The sequence below is a fragment of the Procambarus clarkii genome, chromosome 7 (assembly GCF_040958095.1).
Source record: "Procambarus clarkii isolate CNS0578487 chromosome 7, FALCON_Pclarkii_2.0, whole genome shotgun sequence".
Lineage (NCBI taxonomy): Eukaryota > Metazoa > Arthropoda > Malacostraca > Decapoda > Cambaridae > Procambarus > Procambarus clarkii.
The window spans coordinates 20,966,133-20,988,541 of NC_091156.1; the positions used below are offsets into that span (position 1 = coordinate 20,966,133).

A 22,409-nucleotide genomic window follows, 5' to 3' on the forward strand; every position below is an offset into this window, starting at 1 on the left:
ATTATGCCCCCTTAATGTCAAAGGAAACTGTTAGGGCAAGCTGTCGTAACAGACACCATGTAGCCACAACAGTAGCAGCTCACCAGTACCAACACCCTTCACCTGCCTCGTGAGGCAAATGTATTAGCAACACACACTAGGCACACCAATATAACAAGTCCTTGGTGGATGGGCCACTGAACTTTACCTTCCCACTGAGCTACCAACCTCATGTTACATTGCTAACTTTTCCATCTCCCATCCCTTCCTTTCCCCACCCATCCAAACCCCTTAGTCATATAACATTGCTAAAAGTATGTACAATAAGGATATTTTATAAAAAAAAAAATTTTTAGAGATAAAATCATCTTAGAAAAATAGGAATATGTAAATATGAAGGATGTCTTACCTTACTGATGCTGATATCTGGAAGCTGTACCAAGTTTTGAGCTTCCCTACCCACTGTTCCACCATCCAGTGTGATCAAGTGTAGTGTTCCAACCCTCACTCTCTCACTTCCACTTTCTACCACCATTAACCTCAATGATGGTGAAACATGAACTGGTGCCTCTGTTTCAGAATAAATACAAAATTGGTTGCACTATATTAACAGACTGACCATGTAAAATCTTATTCAGTAACTACACACAGGTGAAAATAAAACACAAAATACAGTACAGAGGGTAATTATGCTAAAACCTTTCTTCACACCATTTTGAACCCAGCCTTGTTCCTCTATGGTGACTTGCAAGTGGACATTTGTATCAATAACCTAGGTGCTACAAAGCCAGAAACAGATGGAACAACCTCCAGATCACCAGGAAACCAAACCCGGCGATCTGGAAAGAACCACACATCTGGTGAGCAGACAAGCGGACCGACTGGGAGCCCACACCAGTCAGTCGTCGAGGTAGGCCAAACACCGAATCCCAAGACAGGGCACCAAGATCCGGTAAAGATGCAAAAATACACCAAGTGCCAATTACAAACTAGGGAAGGCAACAAAAGCGGCAAGCCTGAAGCCCCACCACCAACTGTGCCAGTCCCGGAAAACTGGAGAGGAACGTGCCAAGAATTGACCTGGAGGTCCAGGGCCACCATCCAGGCACCCGGCCCCAACAGAAGCCAGACAGAAGACAACTGTTATGGTTTTGGTCAGACAAACAATCTTCGTCCACATGGTTTTTATTCTCCGCCAGTAACAACAACAAAACCTTATCAGGTACACGAAATATTATTAACAAGATCATAAACAAAAGAGCATCTGCTCCAAACATGCTACCTCCAACATCTGTAGTACTCAATCCCAACATTCCTCCCCTTTTAAATAAACTATATCCCTACAGGTTAAGTCTATCAGGCGGTCGTATGACTCTTCCTGATTTTCTCAACTGGAAGTCCTGACCTGTTACTTCTGGAAAACATTCTTCTGAATTACTCCTTGTAGAGTCCATAGGGTTAACTGTATCCCCATTACCCTCTACTGCCCCTTGCTCTGCCTCCCGGTCCCCTGCAGGTGCTGCTATCCCTTCATTATAAGGATGGATATCACTAGTTGCCCCCCCCACCCCCACCTGAAGGGTCTTCAAAATTCCCTGTGAACCTTGGCATGAGCTGATCGGCATGCCTTTTCCAATTAATGTTCCCAAAACTCTGCACTTGCACAGTGAAGTTCCTGCGGCCCAGGACCTCCCTAATTTTCCCTTCCACCCAGGGCTTTCCACTTCCAAAATTCCTTGCATATACTGCATCCCCCTCATTAAACAACAATTCCTCTCCCTGAGCCAACTGACTGGCCAAGCTAGTTACCGATTTCTCTTTATTGGGATCTGTCTTTACTGCTTCCATGTGCACTTTAAAGTGTCTATTAAACAGTAATTCAGAAGGAGATTTACCAGTAGTAGAATGAACAGTTTTCCTTTGATTATATAAAAATCTACAAAGTCTTGTATTAATAGTACCTTCCGTAAACCGCTTTAACCCTTCTTTCAAGGATCTCACTGCTCTCTCTGCTAGACCGTTTGAAGAAGGATTATAGGAGGCAGGTGTTACATGTTTAATACCATTTTTCCGAAAAAAATCCTCCATTTCCACAGAAACAAAATAAGGAGCATTGTCTGAGACAATTATGTCTGGCAATCCAAAATTACAAAATGTTTTCCTTAGTAATTCACAAGTTACAGATGATGTGGTGGAATTACACACATGCACATCCAGAAATTTGGTGTATGAATCCACCACCACTAGGTAATATTTATTATCCATAGGTCCCACATAATCTACATGAAGTCTAGACCAGGGTTTTCCAGTGCATGGCCAAGAAAGTACTGGGGCCTGGGGTTTCTGATAATTCTTAAAGCAAATATGACAATTTTTTGTTACCTCAGCAATATCCTAGGTCTATTTTTGGCCACCAAACCCAACTTCTAGCTTCTGCTTTCATAGCATTTATGCCATTATGGCCTACATGCAGCTGTTCCAAAATCTTACATCTCAGTTCCCCAGGCACCACCACTCTATTCCTACCCCAGGCACCACCACTCTATTCCTATACAAGAGTACATCCTGGTGAATACTAAGGTCAGCCTTCACTGCAGCATACTCTGACAATAACAAATTATCATTCCAACCATATTTGACATTTTTCAACAACAGACTTAATTTAGAATCTCTACCAGTTGCCTTCCTAATAGTCTGGAATGAAATATCCTCAAAAGACATAGATTCCACCAGGTTAACATACTCCACTGGAATACTGGAATTTAATTCTTCTGTCACAGGCAATCTACTTAATGCATCAGCTACTACATTATCCTTGCCTGGCTTAAACTCTAAATCATACTCAAACTGAGAGAGTAGCAATGCCCATCTTTGAATTCTAGCATTGGCATTAACTGGAATCTGCTTACCTCTGCCAAACAATCCTAGCAGGGGTTTATGATCTGTTCTAGCAAGAAATTTCCTCCCCAGCAGAAAATACCTCAGTTTTCTTACAGCATATACCAAAGCTAAGGCTTCTTTATCTAACTGAGAATAATTCTGTTCAGCAGGAGATAATTTCTTGCTAGCAAAATATACTACTTTATCCTGACCATCTACTTCCTGTAATAATACACACCCCACTCCTACTGGGGAAGCATCTACCTCCAGTTTTAACGGGAGTCTACCTGTAAAATTAGTGAGCACTGGAGAATTGATCAATTGCCTGCTTAATATTCCTGAATGCATTTTCCTCTCTTGCTGCCCACTTAAATCTAGCCCCTTTTTTCAATAATTCATACAAGGGTGCTAATTTTGTTGAAAAGTTCTTCACGAACTTACAAAAATATGTAACCATCCCAACAAAAGACTGTACTTCCCCAACTGATGTTGGGGCTGGGGCATCTATTATAGCAGCTACATTTTTGTGAGAAGGAGTAAAGCCCTTACCTGAAATATGGTACCCCAGATATTCAATGGCCTTGGTCTTCAACGTTGTTTTTTCCTTATTAATCTTCACATTGTGCTTTTGCAAAAGATTCAAAACTTGTTCTAATCTAGCATCATGCACTTCCTCATTCTCCCCACATACAATAATGTCATCTAAAAAACTAGCCACATCCTTCAATGTTAACTAACAACTGGGACATGAATCTCTGAAAAATTGCTGGAGACGAGGAGAGTCCAAAAGGAAGTCTTTTATACTTAAATAACCCCTTGTGGGTATTAATCACTAACAATTTCTGGCTCTCCTCCTCTACAGGAATTTGCAAGTAAGCATCTTTCAGGTCAATCTTAGAAAAAATTGCTCCCTTGCAGACCACTGACAACAACTCATCTATCATTAGGTAAAGGGTACTTCTCACAGTGTATGCGGTTGTTCAGTTCTTTGAAGTCTGCACAGATTCTCAAGGATTTCCGATCTGCCTTCAACACTGGTACAATTGGGGCTGCCCACTCACTATGTGTAATTGGCTTCTAAGATGTCCTTCTGCCACATGCTTTTCCAGAGCTGATTCTACCAATTGCTTGTAATGAAACGGCACTGTTCTTGCCTTGAAAAATTTAGGTGAAGCCCCACTTTTCAGGTGAATTTTTGCCACCATGCTATTAATTGGCTTATCTGCCTCCACTGAATATTTGTCTAACATTTGTTCGGCACTTTTAATTGTTTTAACTATTGACAATTCATCTAGGCCCGCCAAGAAAATTCCCACTTTTTCCATGAGATCTTTACCACATAGGCTAGGATTATGTGAATCCACTACATAAAAATCCTGGTTAATTTCTTTTCCATTATAACCTACTTTTGCCGACACCTTGCCATAGACCTTAATCGGTACATTATCATAAGCACTTAAAGATTTTTTACCTGGTTTTACATTCAATTGCAAGGTATCTGCCCAATCTCTAGACAACGTTGACACTGCAGCACCAGTGTCCAGTTCCAAGGGAACTAACTTCCCATTAATTACAAAATTCACCACTTGCGACTTCACTGAACATACCTTTTCTTTCACCGAATATAGTCAGTTTTCCTCACCTGCAGCTTCTTCAGACTGGTTACCTTCCTCTACTGCCTTGACCACAGTACCACTACCTCTTCTTCCTGCATTCCCTGGTCGTCTCCTCTCCCAGGCCTTGTTGTTCCTGTTCAGATATTCCCTACACACTCTCTGCAAGTGTCCCTCCTTGTTACAAAAGTTGCATATATATGCACGAAACTTGCACTTGCTACTTATGTGCTTGTATCCACAGTGTGTACATCTGGTCTGGCTCTGTACGACCATAATTTCCTGAGTAGAAGTCTTACTTCCAAAAGCCCTTTCCAGGTTCAATATCTTCTCGAACACCGTCTATGAAGTCATCGATTGTAGATCCAAATTTTCTGCCACCAGGTTAGGGGAAATAATTCTCCTTTTTCACTGCCATGAACAACTGGTCCCTAACCCTGCTGTCCAACTGTGCTCCGAAGTTGCAGTGGTTAGCCAAAGCCTTCAATTCTGCAAATAAATCCTGTACGGATTCCTGCTGCTTTTTCGTCCTCTTCTGGAAATCCATCAAACTCCTGTGATATGATGGTTTCACCACATACTGATGTTTAAGCAAAGCAATCAAGTCTACATAGGTCTTCGTGTGCGGTAGCTCAGGTGCACACAAATTTCCGAGAACACTATATGCTTCAGAACCCAGTGAAACTTAAGAGTACCGCTTTCTTGGTGGCGTCCTCCTTAATCTCCCGGTACTGAAAGTTTGCTTCCAGCAGGCTGAGCCACAGGTCCAACGAGATCTTGGCCGTGTTTAACGGCTCGATTGACATGGTAGCCATGGCCACGGTGTAGCACACTCCACTGTTATATGCGAAGCGTCCACTCGTCCACACGACGTACCCAGCACTGTCTTGATCCTCACACTACGTCTCGTACCCAGGCTCTCTGCCAGCGATGTTTAATTCTCGTCGCCACTGTTATGGTTTTGGTCAGACAAACAATCTTCGTCCATATGGTTTTTATTCTCCGCCAGTAACAACAACAAAACCTTATCAGGTACATGAAATATTATTAACAAGATCATAAACAAAAGAGCATCTGCTCCAAACATGCTACCTCCAACATCTGTAGTACTCAATCCCAACAACAACAGTCCTCCGAGGAGGGCATAGAACCAGGGCGCAGACTGAAGAAGTCCAGAACAACCGCAGATTCAAAAAGCCCATGTCTGCAAAGAGCAGACGGGAACCCCAGAAGGATGGGGCGGATCGACCACGTCCAAACACACCCACTAAGATGACATGATGAAGCGCAGGGGAAGAAGCCCACCCCTGCCAGCTCTGAACCCCCCAAAGGGGGAGAAGCCGTCCATCGCCGCCACCAGAGGCCGGAAGGCAACCAAAAGCGCCCATCAACAGCGGGACCATACTGAGAGTCAACAGAGCAAGCTGCTCCCCCAGCGCCCCATCAACAGAGAAGGGAACAGAGCCCCATCCAAAAGAAAAAGTGCACACACATACACATATATACATATCATGAATATACACATACACATACATATACACAAGAGGTATGTTACACACACGTGCGTATGCACATACACACACAGAATAGAAGAGTGCAAGAAAGATATGCAACTCACCTATGCACAAGTGGCCAAGGAGAAGAAAAAAATAAAAAAAGCAGTAAAGGAAGTCAAACGCAACCAGGATAAAACAAACATTAGGCTGGAAGTGAGAAAGGAATTGGCAACTAACCCGAAGTTGGTGCAAAACACATTTGATCGAAGTCCCTGATAATTTTTGGTTGCAAAGAAAAGGAGATAACATCTAGGTCAGAAAGAGCTGTAGAAAAAGCGAAAGTAGTGGATAAAAATTGTTGGCCTCGTGGAAGGTCTTACTACCATAGAGAATGTGTGCGACTACAGGAGAATAGGCAGGTACGTAAAAGGGAAAGATCCACCTTTGAGGATCACCCTAAATGGTGCCAAACAGATGAAAGAAGTACTAAGGAATGCTAGAAAATTACAAAGTGATGAGGATGGGAAAGTGGGATCGTTAAGGCAAGATCTTTCAAGAGAAGACAGAGAAGCTGAAACTAAACCTTGTAAAGGCAAAACGTCTAAATGAGAGCAGAAACGAAGAAGAAATAAATTCATTTTTCTACAAAGTGATAGGGGTAGGCAGGCCAGTAAAATGGTACAAAAAGGCAAACCAACAAAACTGCTAGAGAGAGGGATAGTGAAGAATAAGGAGAGGGGAAACATGTTCCTGAAAATAGTATACAACAATGTAGATGGAGTGAGATCGAAGATACTGAAATGATGTAATACAGCTGCAGACACCAGACATTGTTGCACTCACAGACACAAAACTTGAAGATGTTTTTTAAATGAGGTCATATTCCCAAGGTGCTACTCAATTTGGAGACGGGACAGAAAAATTAGGAAAGGCGGTGGCGTTGCTGTGCTAGTGAAAGAACAGCTAAAGGTGAACGAAATAATGACTGCCAATCCACGAGAAGTGGACATAATAGCACTGGAGATCTGCCATGAGGATGATAAACTAATGATCATAAATGCATATAGTCCACCACCAAGCAACACATGGACAAAGGAGGAGCTAGATAGTAAACGAGAGGGTCTTTTAACAATAATGAGAGAGATTAAAGCAAGAGTGGATAAAGATAAATCAAGACTGTTGATAGTCGGCGACTTTAACTTGAAATCCACAGACTGGGAAGCATACGAAGCTAGAACAGAGGATTTTTGGACCTGTAGATTTGTAGACTTCATCCTGGCAACATTCTTGTATAAACATGTTAACCCTTAAACTGCGCATGGCGTATATATACGCCCTGAGTAACATGTCCCATGGTGCGCATGGCGTATATATACGCCATAGGGTGCCAGGCCTGATTCAAATGGCCCGCGGCTACACGGGGTTCACAGTAGCTTCCTCAGGGCTCTTGTAAACAGATGCAATTTAAAAAAAAAATCGTGGGCAATATTCTCAGGTGTGAGAGGCACAGTACTGTTGGAGCAACCAAGGCCGGCGCACGCAGCATGAGCGAACAGCATTGATGTTCAGCTTGTGACCACAGCATCGCCGAAAAATGTCAAAATAAATATATAATTGTTATTATTTAGCGATGACAATATTACAGATGACCAATGACTGTGATATAAATAACCAGGGTTGTGATAATAGCAGGATTGTTGTAATAATTAGCGCTGTGGGAGGAGTGATGCTGAGAGACGGAGGGAGACAGCATCGTTTACTGACTGTGTGGCCACCTGTTATTGTTTGCATTCACCATACCAGGTCAATGGTTCTCTATGGTGAACACAAATGTAGATACTTATATATAATGTGTGTATTAGTGTAATAACAGCAAAAGGATTATGCTGGGAGGAGCCATATGGGTGACGGAGGTGACGTCGTCTGCACGATTTGCCTAGCTGTTTAGAGGGTAGCCACTATGCTCTTTGGGCGCACTACAACCTTAGGTGTACAGTTACGGTGCATAAAACATGTAGATATTTATATATAATATGTGTATATAGGGTAATAACACTGCAAAAGGTATAGTTGGGGGAGAAAGTTTAGTGCGTGTGATCTTGAAAGAGTGAGGGAGCCGCCAGCCGCCATCTGTGTATAGCGACGACTCTTAGTGCCTGAACTAACTATATCAGCTTAGCTGTACAGTTCTGGTGAACAAAATAATACACATACTTATATATAACGTCTGTATATAGTGTAATAACACCACAACTGGTATTGTTGGGGGAGAAAGTTTAGTGCGTGTGACCTTGAATGAGTGAGGGAGCCGCCATCTGTGTATAGCGACGACTCTTAGTGCCTGAACTAACTATATCAGCTTAGCTGTACAGTTCTGGTGAACAAAATAATACACATACTTATATATAACGTCTGTATATAGTGTAATAACACCACAACTGGTATTGTTGGGGGAGAAAGTTTAGTGCGTGTGACCTTGAATGAGTGAGGGAGCCGCCATCTGTGTATAGCGACGACTCTTAGTGCCTGAACTAACTATATCAGCTTACCTGTACAGTTGTAGTGAACAAAATATATACATACTTATATATAACGTCTGTATATAGTGTAATAACACCACAAATGGTATTGTTGGGGGAGAAAGTTTAGTGCGTGTGACCTTGAAAGAGTGAGGGAGCCGCCAGCCGCCATCTGTGTATAGCGACGACTCTTAGTGCTTGAACTAACTATATCAGCTTAGCTGTACAGTTGTAGGTGAACAAAATATACACATACTTATATATAACGTCTGTATATAGTGTAATAACACCACAACTGGTATTGTTGGGGGAGAAAGTTTAGTGCGTGTGTTGAGCGAGTGGCTGGCTGGTGTGTGGCGGTAACTCCTCGTTGCTTTTCGACTCAATACCAACTTAGTGGTTCGTTATGGTGACCAAAACATGCCAATACTTATATATAACCTGTGTATAGAGTGTAATAGCAGCAAAACTATATTGTTTATAGTTTTATAAACATAATAATTGAATCACTAATATGCACATCATACTTTTGAGTATAGCGATTATTAACCACTTTTATTATATAAATATATTACAATACACACTATTGAATAATATTACTGCAAAAAAACTAAGAAAAAATCAATCGGAGACATTGAAACAATTAGGTAATAATATCTTTGTGGCAACTCCCATCTGTCAACGCGGGTGACGCTGACCAGGTCTGACGACCGCTCTGTCAACGCCCACTTTTTGCCAGACTTCCTCGGTCAATTGTGCCCAAAATATGTCACCTACGATTTTTTTTTTATTTTTTCCGTGCTCAGGGGACACAAATTAACATGTTTAGAAGACGAAAAAAAATTTTGAATTTTTTTTTTTCTTGCGCACAGGGGTGTAAATGTCCCAAGGACGCCTGAGCAGTGTAAGGGTTAAACAAGCTACGAGGATGAGGGAAGGGGACGTTCCTTCCATGCTAGATTTGATATTTACCAGGAAGGAGCAAGAAATATTTGACATTCAGTACCATCCTCCCTTGGGTAAAAGTGACCATATCTTTTTAGGAATAAAGTATGCAATGCATTATAATCTGGAAGAAAATAAGGAGGTTGAAGCAGTTGAAAAACCTGACTTCAAGAGAGGACATTATGTCGACCTTAGAAAAAATTTTAGTGAGTATAATTGGACAGACTTGTTGCTAGGCAAGGAAGTAAATGAGATGTATGTTAAGTTTTGTGAAATATATGATAAAGGTACAAAAAAATTTATACCAAAACAGAGATGCAGAACTAGGAAACAGGATTGGTTCAACAGAAATTGCGAGAGGGCCAGAGACCAAAAGACACAAAAATGGAATCAATATAAGAAGAGGGCCAAACCCCCAAACATACCAGCGATACTAAGATGCGAGAAACCACTACATGGCAGTGAGGAGAGAGGCAGAAAGAAATTTTGAAAAAGGAATTGCAGACAATTGTAAAACAGAACCAGGTCTATTCTATAAATTCAGTAAACAACAAATTGCAGGTAAATGATAATATTCAGAGGTTGAAAATGGGAAATAGATTCACGGAAAATTAAAAGGAAATGTGTGAAACATTAAATGAAAAGTTCCAAAGTGTAGTTTGTACAACATAAAATCTTCAGGGAACCAGACACAATAAGAATTCCAGAGAACAACATAGAGTCTAGAGTCTTCAACATAGTCTTCGTCTAGAGACGAAGTGGAAAGAGTGCTCAAGGAGCTAAGTAAGAACAAAGCAGTTGGTAGAGATGGGAAAAGGCTAACATAGTTCCAATCTACAAAAGTGGCAGCAGGGAAGACCCCCTTAATTATAGACCAGTATCACTGACAAGTGTCATAGCCAAAATATTGGAAAAAATAATTAAAAATAAATGGGTAGAACACCTGGAGAAAAACGATATAATATCAGACAGACAGTATGGTTTTCGACCTGGAAGATCCTGTGTGTCTATAAAACACATGATCATAGAAACTTACTCAGTTTCTATGATCGTAGCCACAGAGATTTTACAGAAGAGAGATGGTTGGGTTGACTGCATCTATCTGGACCTAAAAAACCAGCGTTGAATGTAATGAAATGCCATTTTCTGGGTGAGTCCCGGAGGCTCCCCGGAGCTATCCCAGGCTGATATGCTAATGTCAGACTTTGGCATCAGTCATGTGTATGGAGTTCTTAGGCCTACCGGGGACCACGGCCAGAACTGGGCCCCCCTCAGAGAGGCAAGGGAAGCAATGGCCTATAGAAGCCCCCGTGTGGTTGGAAGCATTCAATGTCTGCCATCGACCGGAACAGGCACCCAGAAAGGTAAGCGCCTCAAAACAAACCCCTATTCTGGTTAAAATTGCTACCAAAAACCGAACTAGTGGATAGAACTCCCCAACCGAAAACAAGCAAACTAGTGTGACGTCACACACCGCCGCGCCGCTGTCTGCGCAGCTCCCCCCTCCCCAGGAGGGGGAAGGGGGAGCCCCAGACCCCCCGCGCCGGCTACCCACACCTCAGTTCTTGAGGCTAGATGTCAAAAACACGAAAAACCGCCGACCGGAGGGAGGGAGGGATGCTGGGGAGCCTCCGGGACTCACCCTGAAAATGGCGTTTCATTACATTCAACGCTGGTTTTCTGGGGGGAGCCCCGTTGGCTCCCCAGAGCTAACTACCCACAGACAGAAAAAAAGAGGGACTTACCCGGGAGGCGGTCGTCGCTCACTCCTCAACTCGAAGCCGAGACAACTGGCTGCAACCGCCGACCCAAAGCAACACAGGCCCGACGAGGCCCAGGGACATTCACAAGGTAACGAGCAGCCAGGACCCTGTACGACCGCCAAAATCCCCGTGCCCGAATATCAGACCAAAACATATTCCCAAAGACGGCAGCAAGAGCCGCGAACTTACGAACGTCATGGGCACGGGGATAGACCGCAGGCTGGCTGGACTTAATAACCCTGCGGACGACCTGAGAGATCCGAACCTGCGAACAGGGAAGAAGGGAAACCGGATCAACCCCCAGCGCGTCCCCGGACACAGAAGCTGTGGCGCGCAAATAACGGTGAAGCGCCGCAACTGGACACAAAACATGATGCACCCCCGGCCTGACCAACCAAGCATCAACCACCCATGGACCCCTCCGGAACGCAGCAGTCTCATTCTTCGCCAGAAAAGAAGGAGATGGCTGCAAACGAACAAAACAATCACCACGACCAAAAGAGCAGAAACCCCTGCGCCGGAGGAGAGCATGAAGCTCCCCTACCCGACCCCCAGAGGCCAAAGCCAACAAGAAAAGTGCCTTGGAAAAACAATCCTGGACCGAAGGGGCCACAACGAAACGAGGAGACGAAAGGAAAGCGAGCACTCTGTCCAAAGACCAGGACGGCTCAGGCGACGCATGAGCAGGCCGGAGGTGAAACAATGCATGAGACAGCTTGCGAAACGGCGCAGACGTAACATCGATACCGAAAGCAAGCTGAAGCGGCTCCGCCAGCGCCGCACGATACGAAGCGACAGTGTTAGGCATAAGATGACGATCCTGAAACAACCACGAGAGGAAGGACAAGACCACCCGAACAGACAGGGAACTAACATGACGAAGACGCAAAAAGAAACGGAAGGACCGCCAGGAAACTTCATACTGCCGCCGAGAAGCCCTCAGGTGGGACACCAACAAGGAGGCCACCTGATCACCATAGAGATGATGATAGACTCGAGTCAAAAAAAACCATACGCGAAGACTCGAGGAGAAGATCGAACCAGCCACGTGACGTACCGGCCCGATGTGCTGAAAGAGGCGGAGCCGCGGGAAAACCCTCGGGTTCGGACACCGAGTAACCAGCGCCTGAAACCAAGGCTGGGCCGGCCACCAAGGGGCCAGAAGGACAACTCTCCCCTGGTAAGTCTCTAAGCGAGTCAGGACCTGGAGCAACAGCCGAATCGGGGGAAAGAGGTACAGGAACCCCCACCTCGACCAGTCTAGCCGAAAGGCAACGACCCCGACGGCCTCGCGATCGGGGAAGGGCGCCGCATAAACGGGAAGACGCTGCGAGCACGCCGACGCGAAGAGGTCCACTTCGGGGCGCCCGAACGTCCGGCAGAGCCAACGGAAGGACTCGTCGTCGACCGTCCACTCCGTGGAGAGGGGAACGAAGCGAGACAGGGCGTCGGCCAAGACGTTGGACACGCCCCATACGTGAACTGCCAGGAGAGCCAAACCCCGAGAACTCAGCAGACGAGTCACCCGAAGCGACCAACCCCAAAGAGACAAGGACCGCATCGAACCCCCGCGGTTCAGGCAATGAACCACCGGAGAGCAGTCCGAATGGAGCCGAATCGTCGATCCGCGGGCCACCCGAATCCTCCCCAGAGCAAACCACACTGCCGCGAACTCCCACACCGTGCTGTGAGCTCGACGGAAGGACGGATCCCAACGCCCCTGGTCGGCCTGGTGAGCACTGGTCACAAAAGCCCAGCCGAGAGACGACGCATCCGTGTACACATCGAGCGAGGGCTCGGGTAGGCGCCAAGGCACTGAACCCCGAAAGACCCGAAGAGGAAGCCCGTGACGCAGCAACCGACGCAAGGCCCCCGGGGGTCGAACTCTGCGATCGCGAAAGAGGCGGAAGGGGGAACCCCGAAGGAACCAGAACAGCCGTCGAAGCCAAACCCGACCCGGGGAGTAGACCACCATCGTGAAGTTCAGGCTCCCGCACAGCCCCTCGAGCAACCGCTGGGTGACCCGAGGGTCCTCCAGAAACACACGAAGGCGGGACCGCAGCCGCAGGAGAGACTCCGGAGGGAGAGACAAGGAGGCGGTTTGAGAGTCCCAAACGAGACCCAGCCAAGTCCGAACCTGAGAGGGAACCAGATGGGACTTCCTCCAGTTCACCAAGAACCCGAACTCGGCGAGCTGAGAAAGAACCAAATCCCTGGCTAGCAAGCAAGCTGACTGGCTGGGAGCCCAAACCAGCCAGTCGTCGAGGTAGGCCAACACCCGAACACCTAGGAGACGCAAACGAGCCACCACAACCCGTGTAAGGCGCGTGAACACGCGAGGTGCCAGGTTCAACCCGAACGGGAGACAACGAAAGCGGTAACTCAGACGCCCCACAACAAAACCGAGCCAGTCCCTGAACCGCGGATGAATCGGGACATGCCAATAAGCGTCCCGGAGGTCCAGGGACACCATCCAAGCTCCCGGCTCCAAGAGGAGCCGAACCTGAGACAGCCTAGTCATTTGAAAGGAGGGGCAATGAACCCAGGGGTTCAGACGGGACAAGTCCAGAATGAACCGCAGGTCCGCGCAGTCCCGTTTCGGAACCGGAAACAGACGGAAAACCCATCTGAGGGACGACGTCGTTTCGACGACGCCCAAGCGTACCCACTCCAAGACGACTCGACAGAGCGCAGGGGAAGAAACCTGCTTTGCCAGCCCCGACCCCCCAAAGGGGGGAGGGGCCACCCAACGCCACCGCAGGCTGCGAGACACGACCCGAAAGGCCCACAAATCGTGGGACCAGGCGCGGGCGAACAGTGCAAGCCGCCCCCCCATCGCCCCGTCAAGGGGGCAAACTGCGAAAGGGCCGGCGACCCTTACGAGACCCAGAACCCCGCACAGCGCGAACACTGCGCCGACCAGACGAGGGAGGGTCCGCAGGAGGAGCCAACCCCGAACCTGACACCAGAGGCCTACCACGACGAAAGGAACCCCGAGCCCTGGCACGACCTTTCCGGGAAGACCCACCCCGGGACCTCCGGAAAACCAACAAGTCCGACATCGGACGACAAGCTGCCGACGCAGGCTGAATAAACTGCGCCACGGCCGACTCCTCAAACAGAAGAGGACAAAAAGGTGAAGAACGCCTAAGAGCCAGAGCCCAAGCAGATTCCATGGAGGAACCCAGCACCGCCTGCCGACACGCGAGACGGGAAGCATAAAGCAGGGAAACCGCATCCCGCAAAATCGGCATGAACAGCTTCAACAAGGCAGTCGACGAACGCGCAGCCGACGAACGCGCAGCCGAGGACAAGGTGCCGGACCCCGGGACGGACCCAAGCGTCCCCACATCCTCCACGAGCCAATCCGAAGACAGCTCCAGGAGGGAAAAGAACCGCAAGGCCGAAGCCAAAAGGCCCCGGGCGCGCAAGTCCTCCGCAACGAGCGCCGCCGAAAGGGAGGGAACCTGCACATGGAGCTGAATAACGCCCACATCGCGGGGAAGGGCAGGGGCAAACAAGCACTCATTCAGGTACTCAAGTTCGCCCCCCAGGAAAACCTGAAGCACCGTGGAAGCTTCCCGCCACTCCAGCGTGCGGGAACGACAGAAGGAATGCCAAGAATCCAGACCAAACAAGGGGCAGTCTGCTAGCCAGGACAACTCCGGAACCTCGTAACGGAGCCAGAAAGGGAACGAAGTTCCAAACCTGAACGTGGACGGATCCATTTCCGAGGCATAATTCGGGTCACGCAGGAGGTAAGCAGCAAAGGCCGCTCGCACCACACCAGGTTGGATGCGATAAGCCGAAAACCTCCGGAAGGACGGAACCGACGTACACGGGGGAACACGGAACCGAACCCGGGGAGGGGCCGACACCAAATCCAACTCGTACGCAGAGGGGGGAAAAGAAAACCCCACTTCTTGTAACAATAAGCCCCGCTCAGTGGGAAGAAAAACCCAGGCGGGGTCCAGCAGGGCCCAAGGCCCCCAAGTCAGCCCCTCCCCAGCCTCGAGGTCCTTCACCACAGGACCCGAGGCCGAGTCCTCTCCCCAAGCCCCGACCCCACAAGACAAGGACGGAGCAGCCGGAAAAGCTGGAGGAAGGGGGGCCCACTGGTCAGACCCTGAAGCTTCGGCCGGGAGACAAGACTCGAATGCCTCTGCCGCCCCCTCGGAAGGGGCACCCCCCGAAGCTGCTCGAGTCTCGAGATCACGTAACCCCTGCTCCGACCCCGAAACCCTCAGACGCTTCGGGGCCGGAAGCAGGGGCGGGGGACCAGAACGAACAGAAGGGGAAGGACGAGGAGGTGCGGACTGAACCAGGATCGAAGCGACCCCCACCCCCAAGTCCGGGTCTCGAAAAGCAAAGCGGGGCAGCCCCGGGGCATCCGGGGAAGCAACCAACCGAGCGCGTTGCAACAGATGAAACCGAGACTGCAACGCACGCGCCGCCTGTACCCGAATAGAATCATCAGAGGATTGGGTAAATTGAGTCACAAGCAAGCAGCAACACTCACAGGACTCGGGGTCGAAAGTATCACCGACCCAACAGGCAGCGTGGCAGAGGCAAAAACAATGAGGGTCACCATGAGACAAGGGGACCGAGCAACCTTCAAACTTGCACACAGCGAGTGGGGACTCCGGGGTCACATCCATCGGACCCACGCGCCCCCTAGGGAATTCCCAGGGTCCTGAGCGTTTACTTTAAGAGGACTCGCGCTCAGGTAGTCCCAGGCAGGGTGCTGCAAACCGGCTCCCAAAACTACCAAGCAAACTTCTAAAGCTGAACCTCAGGGACGTGCACTCTCACGGGGACCTAGCAGGGGGCGCCACCGATGAGAACAGTGGAAGGGCAAAAACAAACTGAATAGAACGACAGAACCCCCCACCAGGCAAAAACAAAAAGAAAAACAAAACCCCGCAAGAGGACAGCAAACCCCAAGGAACAGAGCCGGCTGCGATGTCGGGAAATACAAGCTGAGCAGCACCCTGCGCCCCTACCAGTGCAAACTGCCTCTTACCTGCCGGTAACAAGGGAGAACAGAACACCCAAGAGCCCAACAGGCAGCCGAAAAACCGAAAGGTAAAACGGACCAGCAGAGGCAGACCCCGAGGAGCCTGTGGAAGGTGGCCCCAAGCCCCAAGGGCAGTACTTACAGGGCACCTAGGGAAGGCAGCCCTAGGCGCATGCAGCCCGAGTACTAAAGATAACTCCTGGCTCTCGCACCCACAAAACCAACACCACACGCAAAGCACAGTGCAGTAGCGACACCGGAGCCAGAGCACACGACCATCGCCTATAGCATCAGCCTCAAGAACTGAGGTGTGGGTAGCCGGCGCGGAAGGTCTGGGGCTCCCCCTTCCCCCCCCCGGGGAGGGGGGAGCTGCGCAGACAGCAGCGCGGCGGTGTGTGACGTCACACTAGTTTGCTTGTTTTCGGTTGGGGAGTTCTATCCACTAGTTCGGTTTTTGGTAGCAATTTTAACCAGAATAGGGGTTTGTTTTGAGGCGCTTACCTTTCTGGGTGCCTGTTCCGGTCGATGGCAGACATAGAATGCTTCCAACCACACGGGGGCTTCTATAGGCCATTGCTCCCCTTGCCTCTCTGAGGGGGCCCGGTTCTGGCCGTGGTCCCCGGTAGGCCTAAGAACTCCATACACATGACTGATGCCAAAGTCTGACATTAGCATATCAGCCTGGGATAGCTCCGGGGAGCCGACGGGGCTCCCCCCAGAAAAGGTTTTCGACAGAGTTCCACATAAGAGGTTGTTCTGGAAACTGGAACATATTGGAAGGGTGACAGGTAAGCTTCTAACATGGATGAAAAATTTCCTGACTGACAGAAAAATGAGAGCCATAATCAGAGGCAATGTATCGGATTGGAGGACTGTCACAAGTGGAGTACCATAGGGTTCAGTTCTTGCACTGGCAATGTTCATTGTCTACATAAATGATCTACCAGAGAGAATACAAAATTATATGAACATGTTTGCTGATGATGCTAAGATAATAGGGATGATAAAAAACCTAGATGATTGTTGTGCCCTTTAAGAAGACCTGGACAAAATAAGTATATGGAGCACCACTTGGCAAATGGAATTTAATGTGAATAAATGCTATGTTATGGAATGTGGAATTTGAGAACTTAGACTCCACACAACCTATAAATTATGTGAGAAATCTTTAAAGAATTCTGACAAAGAACGGGATCTAGGGGTGGTTCTAGATAGAAAACTGACACCTGAGGACCACATTAAGAACATTGTGTGAGGAGCCTATGCTACACTTTCTAACTTCATAATTGCTTTTAAATACATGGATGGCAAAATACTAAAGAAATTGTTCACGACTTTTGTTAGACCAAAGCTGGAATATGCAGCAGTTGTGTGGTGCCCATATTTTAAGAAGCACATCAACAAACTGGAAAAGGTGCAACAACATGCCACTAAGTGGCAACCAGAACTGAAAGACAAGAGCTACAAGGAGAGGTTAGAGGCATTAAATATGCAAAAACTATTAGATAGAAGAAAAAGAGGCAATATGATCACTACATACAAAATAGTAACAGGAATCGATAAAATTGATAGGAAAGAATTCCCGAGACTCACGAAACTCACGAAACAAAGCTGCCGGAGAAATATAAGAAAATTCACTTTTGTAAACAGAGTGGTAGACGGCTGGAACAAGCTAGGTGAGAAGGTGGTGGAGGCCAAAACCGTCAGTAATTTCTGGGGAGACGGGACACCACGAGCGTAGCTCTCATCCTGTAACTACACTTAGGTAATTACATAGAACTGAGGAGGGTGTTGCAAGCTGACAGCGAGCTACCTATTCTTTTTTTTCCTGAAGGAGTGGGAAGGATGGGGTGAACAAGCTGGTGCTAGTTTTAAGAACTTTCTATCCTTTGTTAACACTGTTAATGTATTTCTTTTGGCAGTTTTCGAGGCTGCAGTCTCTATTAAAGCCAGCAGTGGTCTGTTTTGTTTCGCTGACTTTATTGGTGCCTTTCCCGGTGGTGGCATACATAAATAAATAACTACCTATACATCTCGGAAGCTGATGCGACCCAATGCATGATACCATATCACTATTTGATAGCTTCAGGGAGCTAATAAGGGCTTCCCCCAGAAACAAGGCGACCATAAAATAACTCACCTGGGTTACATTCCCACCTTGTGAGGTGGGAATGTAACCCACATCACAAGGACGAACAAGTGTTTCTGTTCATCCAAGATGTCAAAAATTGTATGTTAGGGACAAAAACATTATTGCAGCAGCATTATTGCATTATTAAAGCAAGAGGAAAACAATCTTCCTTATACATCACTTTTTAAAGGTCATGTGACAATTTGTTTGAGTTCAAAGCGAACTGGTTACTTTGTGGCAAAGATGCTTCAGAACAATTTCGTTAAATGGGAACTTGAGAGACCATTCAAGAAATGTGATACAGTGCATGAAGTTGAAACTTAGTACTTTAAAAACAGTGCTCTCGCAGTTGCAACAAATTTAAAATAAGTGAGGCTCAGAAGTTGCACTGGTAATTACACATGGTTGTGGTGCACACCACCAATGAAACGACTCTGGTTGTGGTGCACAGTGCAGGGGCTAAAGACACTGAACTATATGTACTATGTAGGCATGTTGAGCTAACCCACAGTACCATAATGCATCGTACAATTGTTTCTAGTTTGTTTAGTTTTCTGCACACAAGCCAGCCAAAGAAATTTAGTGAGTTTATGTTTGTGCAATACTGTTGGTGCAATTATTTTTTAATATAAAAAATCTCTTCCAAGCAATGTCAAAACTGGAAATATGTTCTTATTCATTGCATTAACCGCACTAACACACTATTTCCTACCTTCGTTTTCGTTTGAGTCTTCTGAAATCCCAATTTCTTCCTCTAATTCTTTATTCCCATCATCTTCTTCCTCACTGCCTATCACCATTTCTTTCCTCCCGTCCATTTCGTCATCGGTATCCGAGCACTCTCCTTCCTCCCTGTCTGCTGGCTTTGTACTTTTCACTTGGGATAATCTTTTCTTTCTCTCCTGAAAGCCACAAAAAATTGTCTTTTATCAATGTTAGGTGATGCAGTAATTTATGGCAAGGTTAAGAACCCTGATACCAAGGAATATTTCTAAATTTATACATACTGTACTTGACATCAAAGTCCATCTTGATCTTTATCAAACTACTTCCTTTTATTTAGAAGTTTACTGTTATGTAGTCTTGAAATTCTAAGGTACCAACACACATTTATTCAGAATAATTTTCAAGACAACATTTTATTATTATTAACATCTTTATTGACAAAATTAATTACAATTTTGCCTAATCTGAGGATTTCAATTAACAAACAACAACAACAAACAAATAGTTAGTTGGTAACATACAGCAGTGTTACCAAATTAGACATACCAGGATTACACGTTCTGGCAATGATTGTTTCTTGGTCATACAGTTAAATATTTGGAGGTTGCTACAAGGCTTTCTTAGTCCCGACAAAAATAGACTAAATATTAATGTTTTATATTTTTCATTACGGTGGGGGGGGGGGGGTTCTGACTTATGAACAGCTTCAAAATCCCCCATTTTTGCATAGTCTTACTATGCAAATCGGTTCTAGTCCACACATGATGAGTGCTTATAATACACAATTTCAGTTGTTTATCAAAGTAAAGTGCCTCAATATTGACTTTTAAGATGGTGCATTGGTGATTCATTAGTGTGTTTGCAATATTCCCTTTCAGTGCCTGTTTCTTAAATAAATGTACCTCTTTACTCATCAAAAGTATAAAATCAGTGAATCAGGACAATCCATCATTCAAGGTAAATAAAAAGTAGTGGGTTTTCTTATATTTGTCCACAGAGAGTGGGTTTTAAATATTGATTTTTGATGGTTCAGGAACACATCCCTGAATTATAGCACTGTGCCTTTGGGAAATCTGTTTCGGAGTTAAGAACGGCCGACATACAAACATTTTTTGAAATGAATCCCGTTTGTAAGTTGGGGACTGCCTGTAATTCCCAAATCTAATTTTTCCTTTAACCCTTATTTCTTTTTCCAACATGACCTGAAGCATTCCTAATTCCTTTCCTGCACGTGCAGCCTCATTATACATGCATACAGTACAGTACAGTATTTAAAAAACTGTGGTGATTTGAGTACATAACATGAAATGTTATGAGGAAGATTCTGCATGTACTACACTTCCCAGAATGCAGTTAACATGTAAGATGTAAGCCAACATGTGTACCAAACATTTTCAACACAACCAAAATAGAGAAAGTCGAACTGCATGAAACTGCAAGAAGGCTCTTCGTGCATTAGTACTGTTATCTCGATCAAATATGTAGATGGGAAATAAAGACCTCCAGCATCTGGCTCATATACATGTGGCAGAAAAGTTAAGCAATCAAGGTCACACATGAAGATTGAGACACATGCTCAAGCTCAAACTATTCATGAATGTTGGCCACCAATCTTCAGGGAGAGCTGGAGATTTGGGAATGAAACTGGACATAGACAACAAGAGTTGTCCAAGTTCAGTTGGAAACTAACACTTGAACTGGTCATTTAGGAGTGAGAAAAATGTGACTTTAACAAGAAAAAGGAAATGGAACTACATACATGCGTAGCTTGTGATTCCATTCCGAGGGAAAAAACCAGCATAGAATGTAAGGAAACAGCAGTTTCTGGGTGAGCCCGGGAGTCTCCCTGATCAAGTCTTACTGATCAAGTGCCATGCTATTTAAGTGTCTTCAGTCGCAGAGTTCTTTGTAAGCCTACCTGGGACCATGAGCCAGAATCTGGTCCCCCTTAGAGAAGAGAAGGAAGGAAGCAATGGCCTATTAGCACTTTACGTGTAAATTATGTCATACTTGTCATCGACTGGGAAAGGACCCAGAAAGGTAGGCGAATAAAAACAGACCACTGTCTGGTTGAAAATTGCAAGCAATGTCCTCACAAGTGCAAAAGAACTCCACCAGAAAGAAAACTAGAACTTCTTCCAAGCAACTCCCATGCTCATTAGCTCCACCACCCCGCAGAGTTGAGGGGAAAGCCTGGGTAAGTCAGGGCCCCCATCATCCAGTTCTTTGAATGATGAAAACCGCCAACCGGAGGGAGGGAGAGTGTCAGGAAGCCTCTAGGGCTCACCCAAAAACTGCCATTTCATTACACTTAATGCTAGTTTTTTGTGGGGAGCCCTGTCGGCTCCCTGAAGGTAACTACCCACAGAAAAGGAAAACAGGAAAACCCAAGAGGCAGCAGCCCCGCTGAACAACCTCTCAAAGAAAGCCGTCTGCTACAAAAACCCCAAGACAACACATAACTGCAGAAGGGCCTGGGATGGTGACAAGAGACCTGGCAACCAGGACTGTGACAGACCCCAAAAACCCCGAGTCCAAAAACTGACAAAAGACAGCCAAAATAGAGACATACTCCCTCACATCATGGGCACAAGGGTATACCAAAGGTTGGTTAGATATAAAGACATCGTGGACAGCCTGAGACACATGAGCCCTGGAACGGAGAACCAGGGAAACCCGATCAACCCAGAGCACGGTCATTGACACAGAACTGGTGGTTCACAGATAGCAGTGTAAATCCACCATCAGACACAGAAGCCACTTGAGCCTTGCCTCGAGCAAAACCCCACCTCGACTCTGAAACCATCAGACGTTCGGGAGACAGAAGCAGGGAAAGAGGAGCAGGGGAAAACCATGCCCACCTGAGAAGGAAGAGGAGGTGCAGGATGAACCAAGGCTGAAACAACCAATGCCCACAAACTGAATCCCCAAAACCCAAGCAGGGAAGCTCCGGGGCCTCCAACCGGGCAACCAACCTAGCCCGTTGCAATAAGGAAAACCGAACATGATATGCGGCTGCTGCCTGATCCAAAAGATTACTAAAGAAGAGACAAGTAATTAGAGCATTAGTGGGGAACAAATCCCGCCAGACCCCGGATCACAGGTGTCCCCAAGTGAAAAATGAGCAAACGAGCATGATATCACACTTGCTGTGCCGCTTGTTTGCCCAGCTTTTTGGGAGGGGTATAGGGGAGCCCCAGACCCCTCGTGCCGGCTATCCACCTGTCAGTTCGAGGCTGGATGTCAAAACGCAAAAAAAAAACGACGACCAGGGTGAGGGAGGGTTGCCGGGGAGCCTCCGGGTCTCACCCAGAAAATGGCATTTCATTACACTCAACGC

At 46.6% G+C, this 22,409-nt stretch overlaps 1 protein-coding gene across 4 annotated transcripts in view; it reads right to left on the bottom strand.

Moving 5' to 3' along the window:
• LOC123761511 (uro-adherence factor A) overlaps positions 1-22,409 on the bottom strand; it is a 144,286-nt gene that overhangs the window by 48,907 nt on the left and 72,970 nt on the right. For all 4 annotated transcript variants that reach the window (XM_069313938.1, XM_069313939.1, XM_069313936.1 and 1 more), the window contains exons 5-6: positions 19,056-19,245; positions 389-549 (exon numbers count right to left, since the gene is read on the bottom strand). In XM_069313938.1, the coding sequence (XP_069170039.1) occupies positions 389-549; positions 19,056-19,245 (351 nt within the window). The remainder of the gene's footprint in view (positions 1-388; positions 550-19,055; positions 19,246-22,409) is intronic.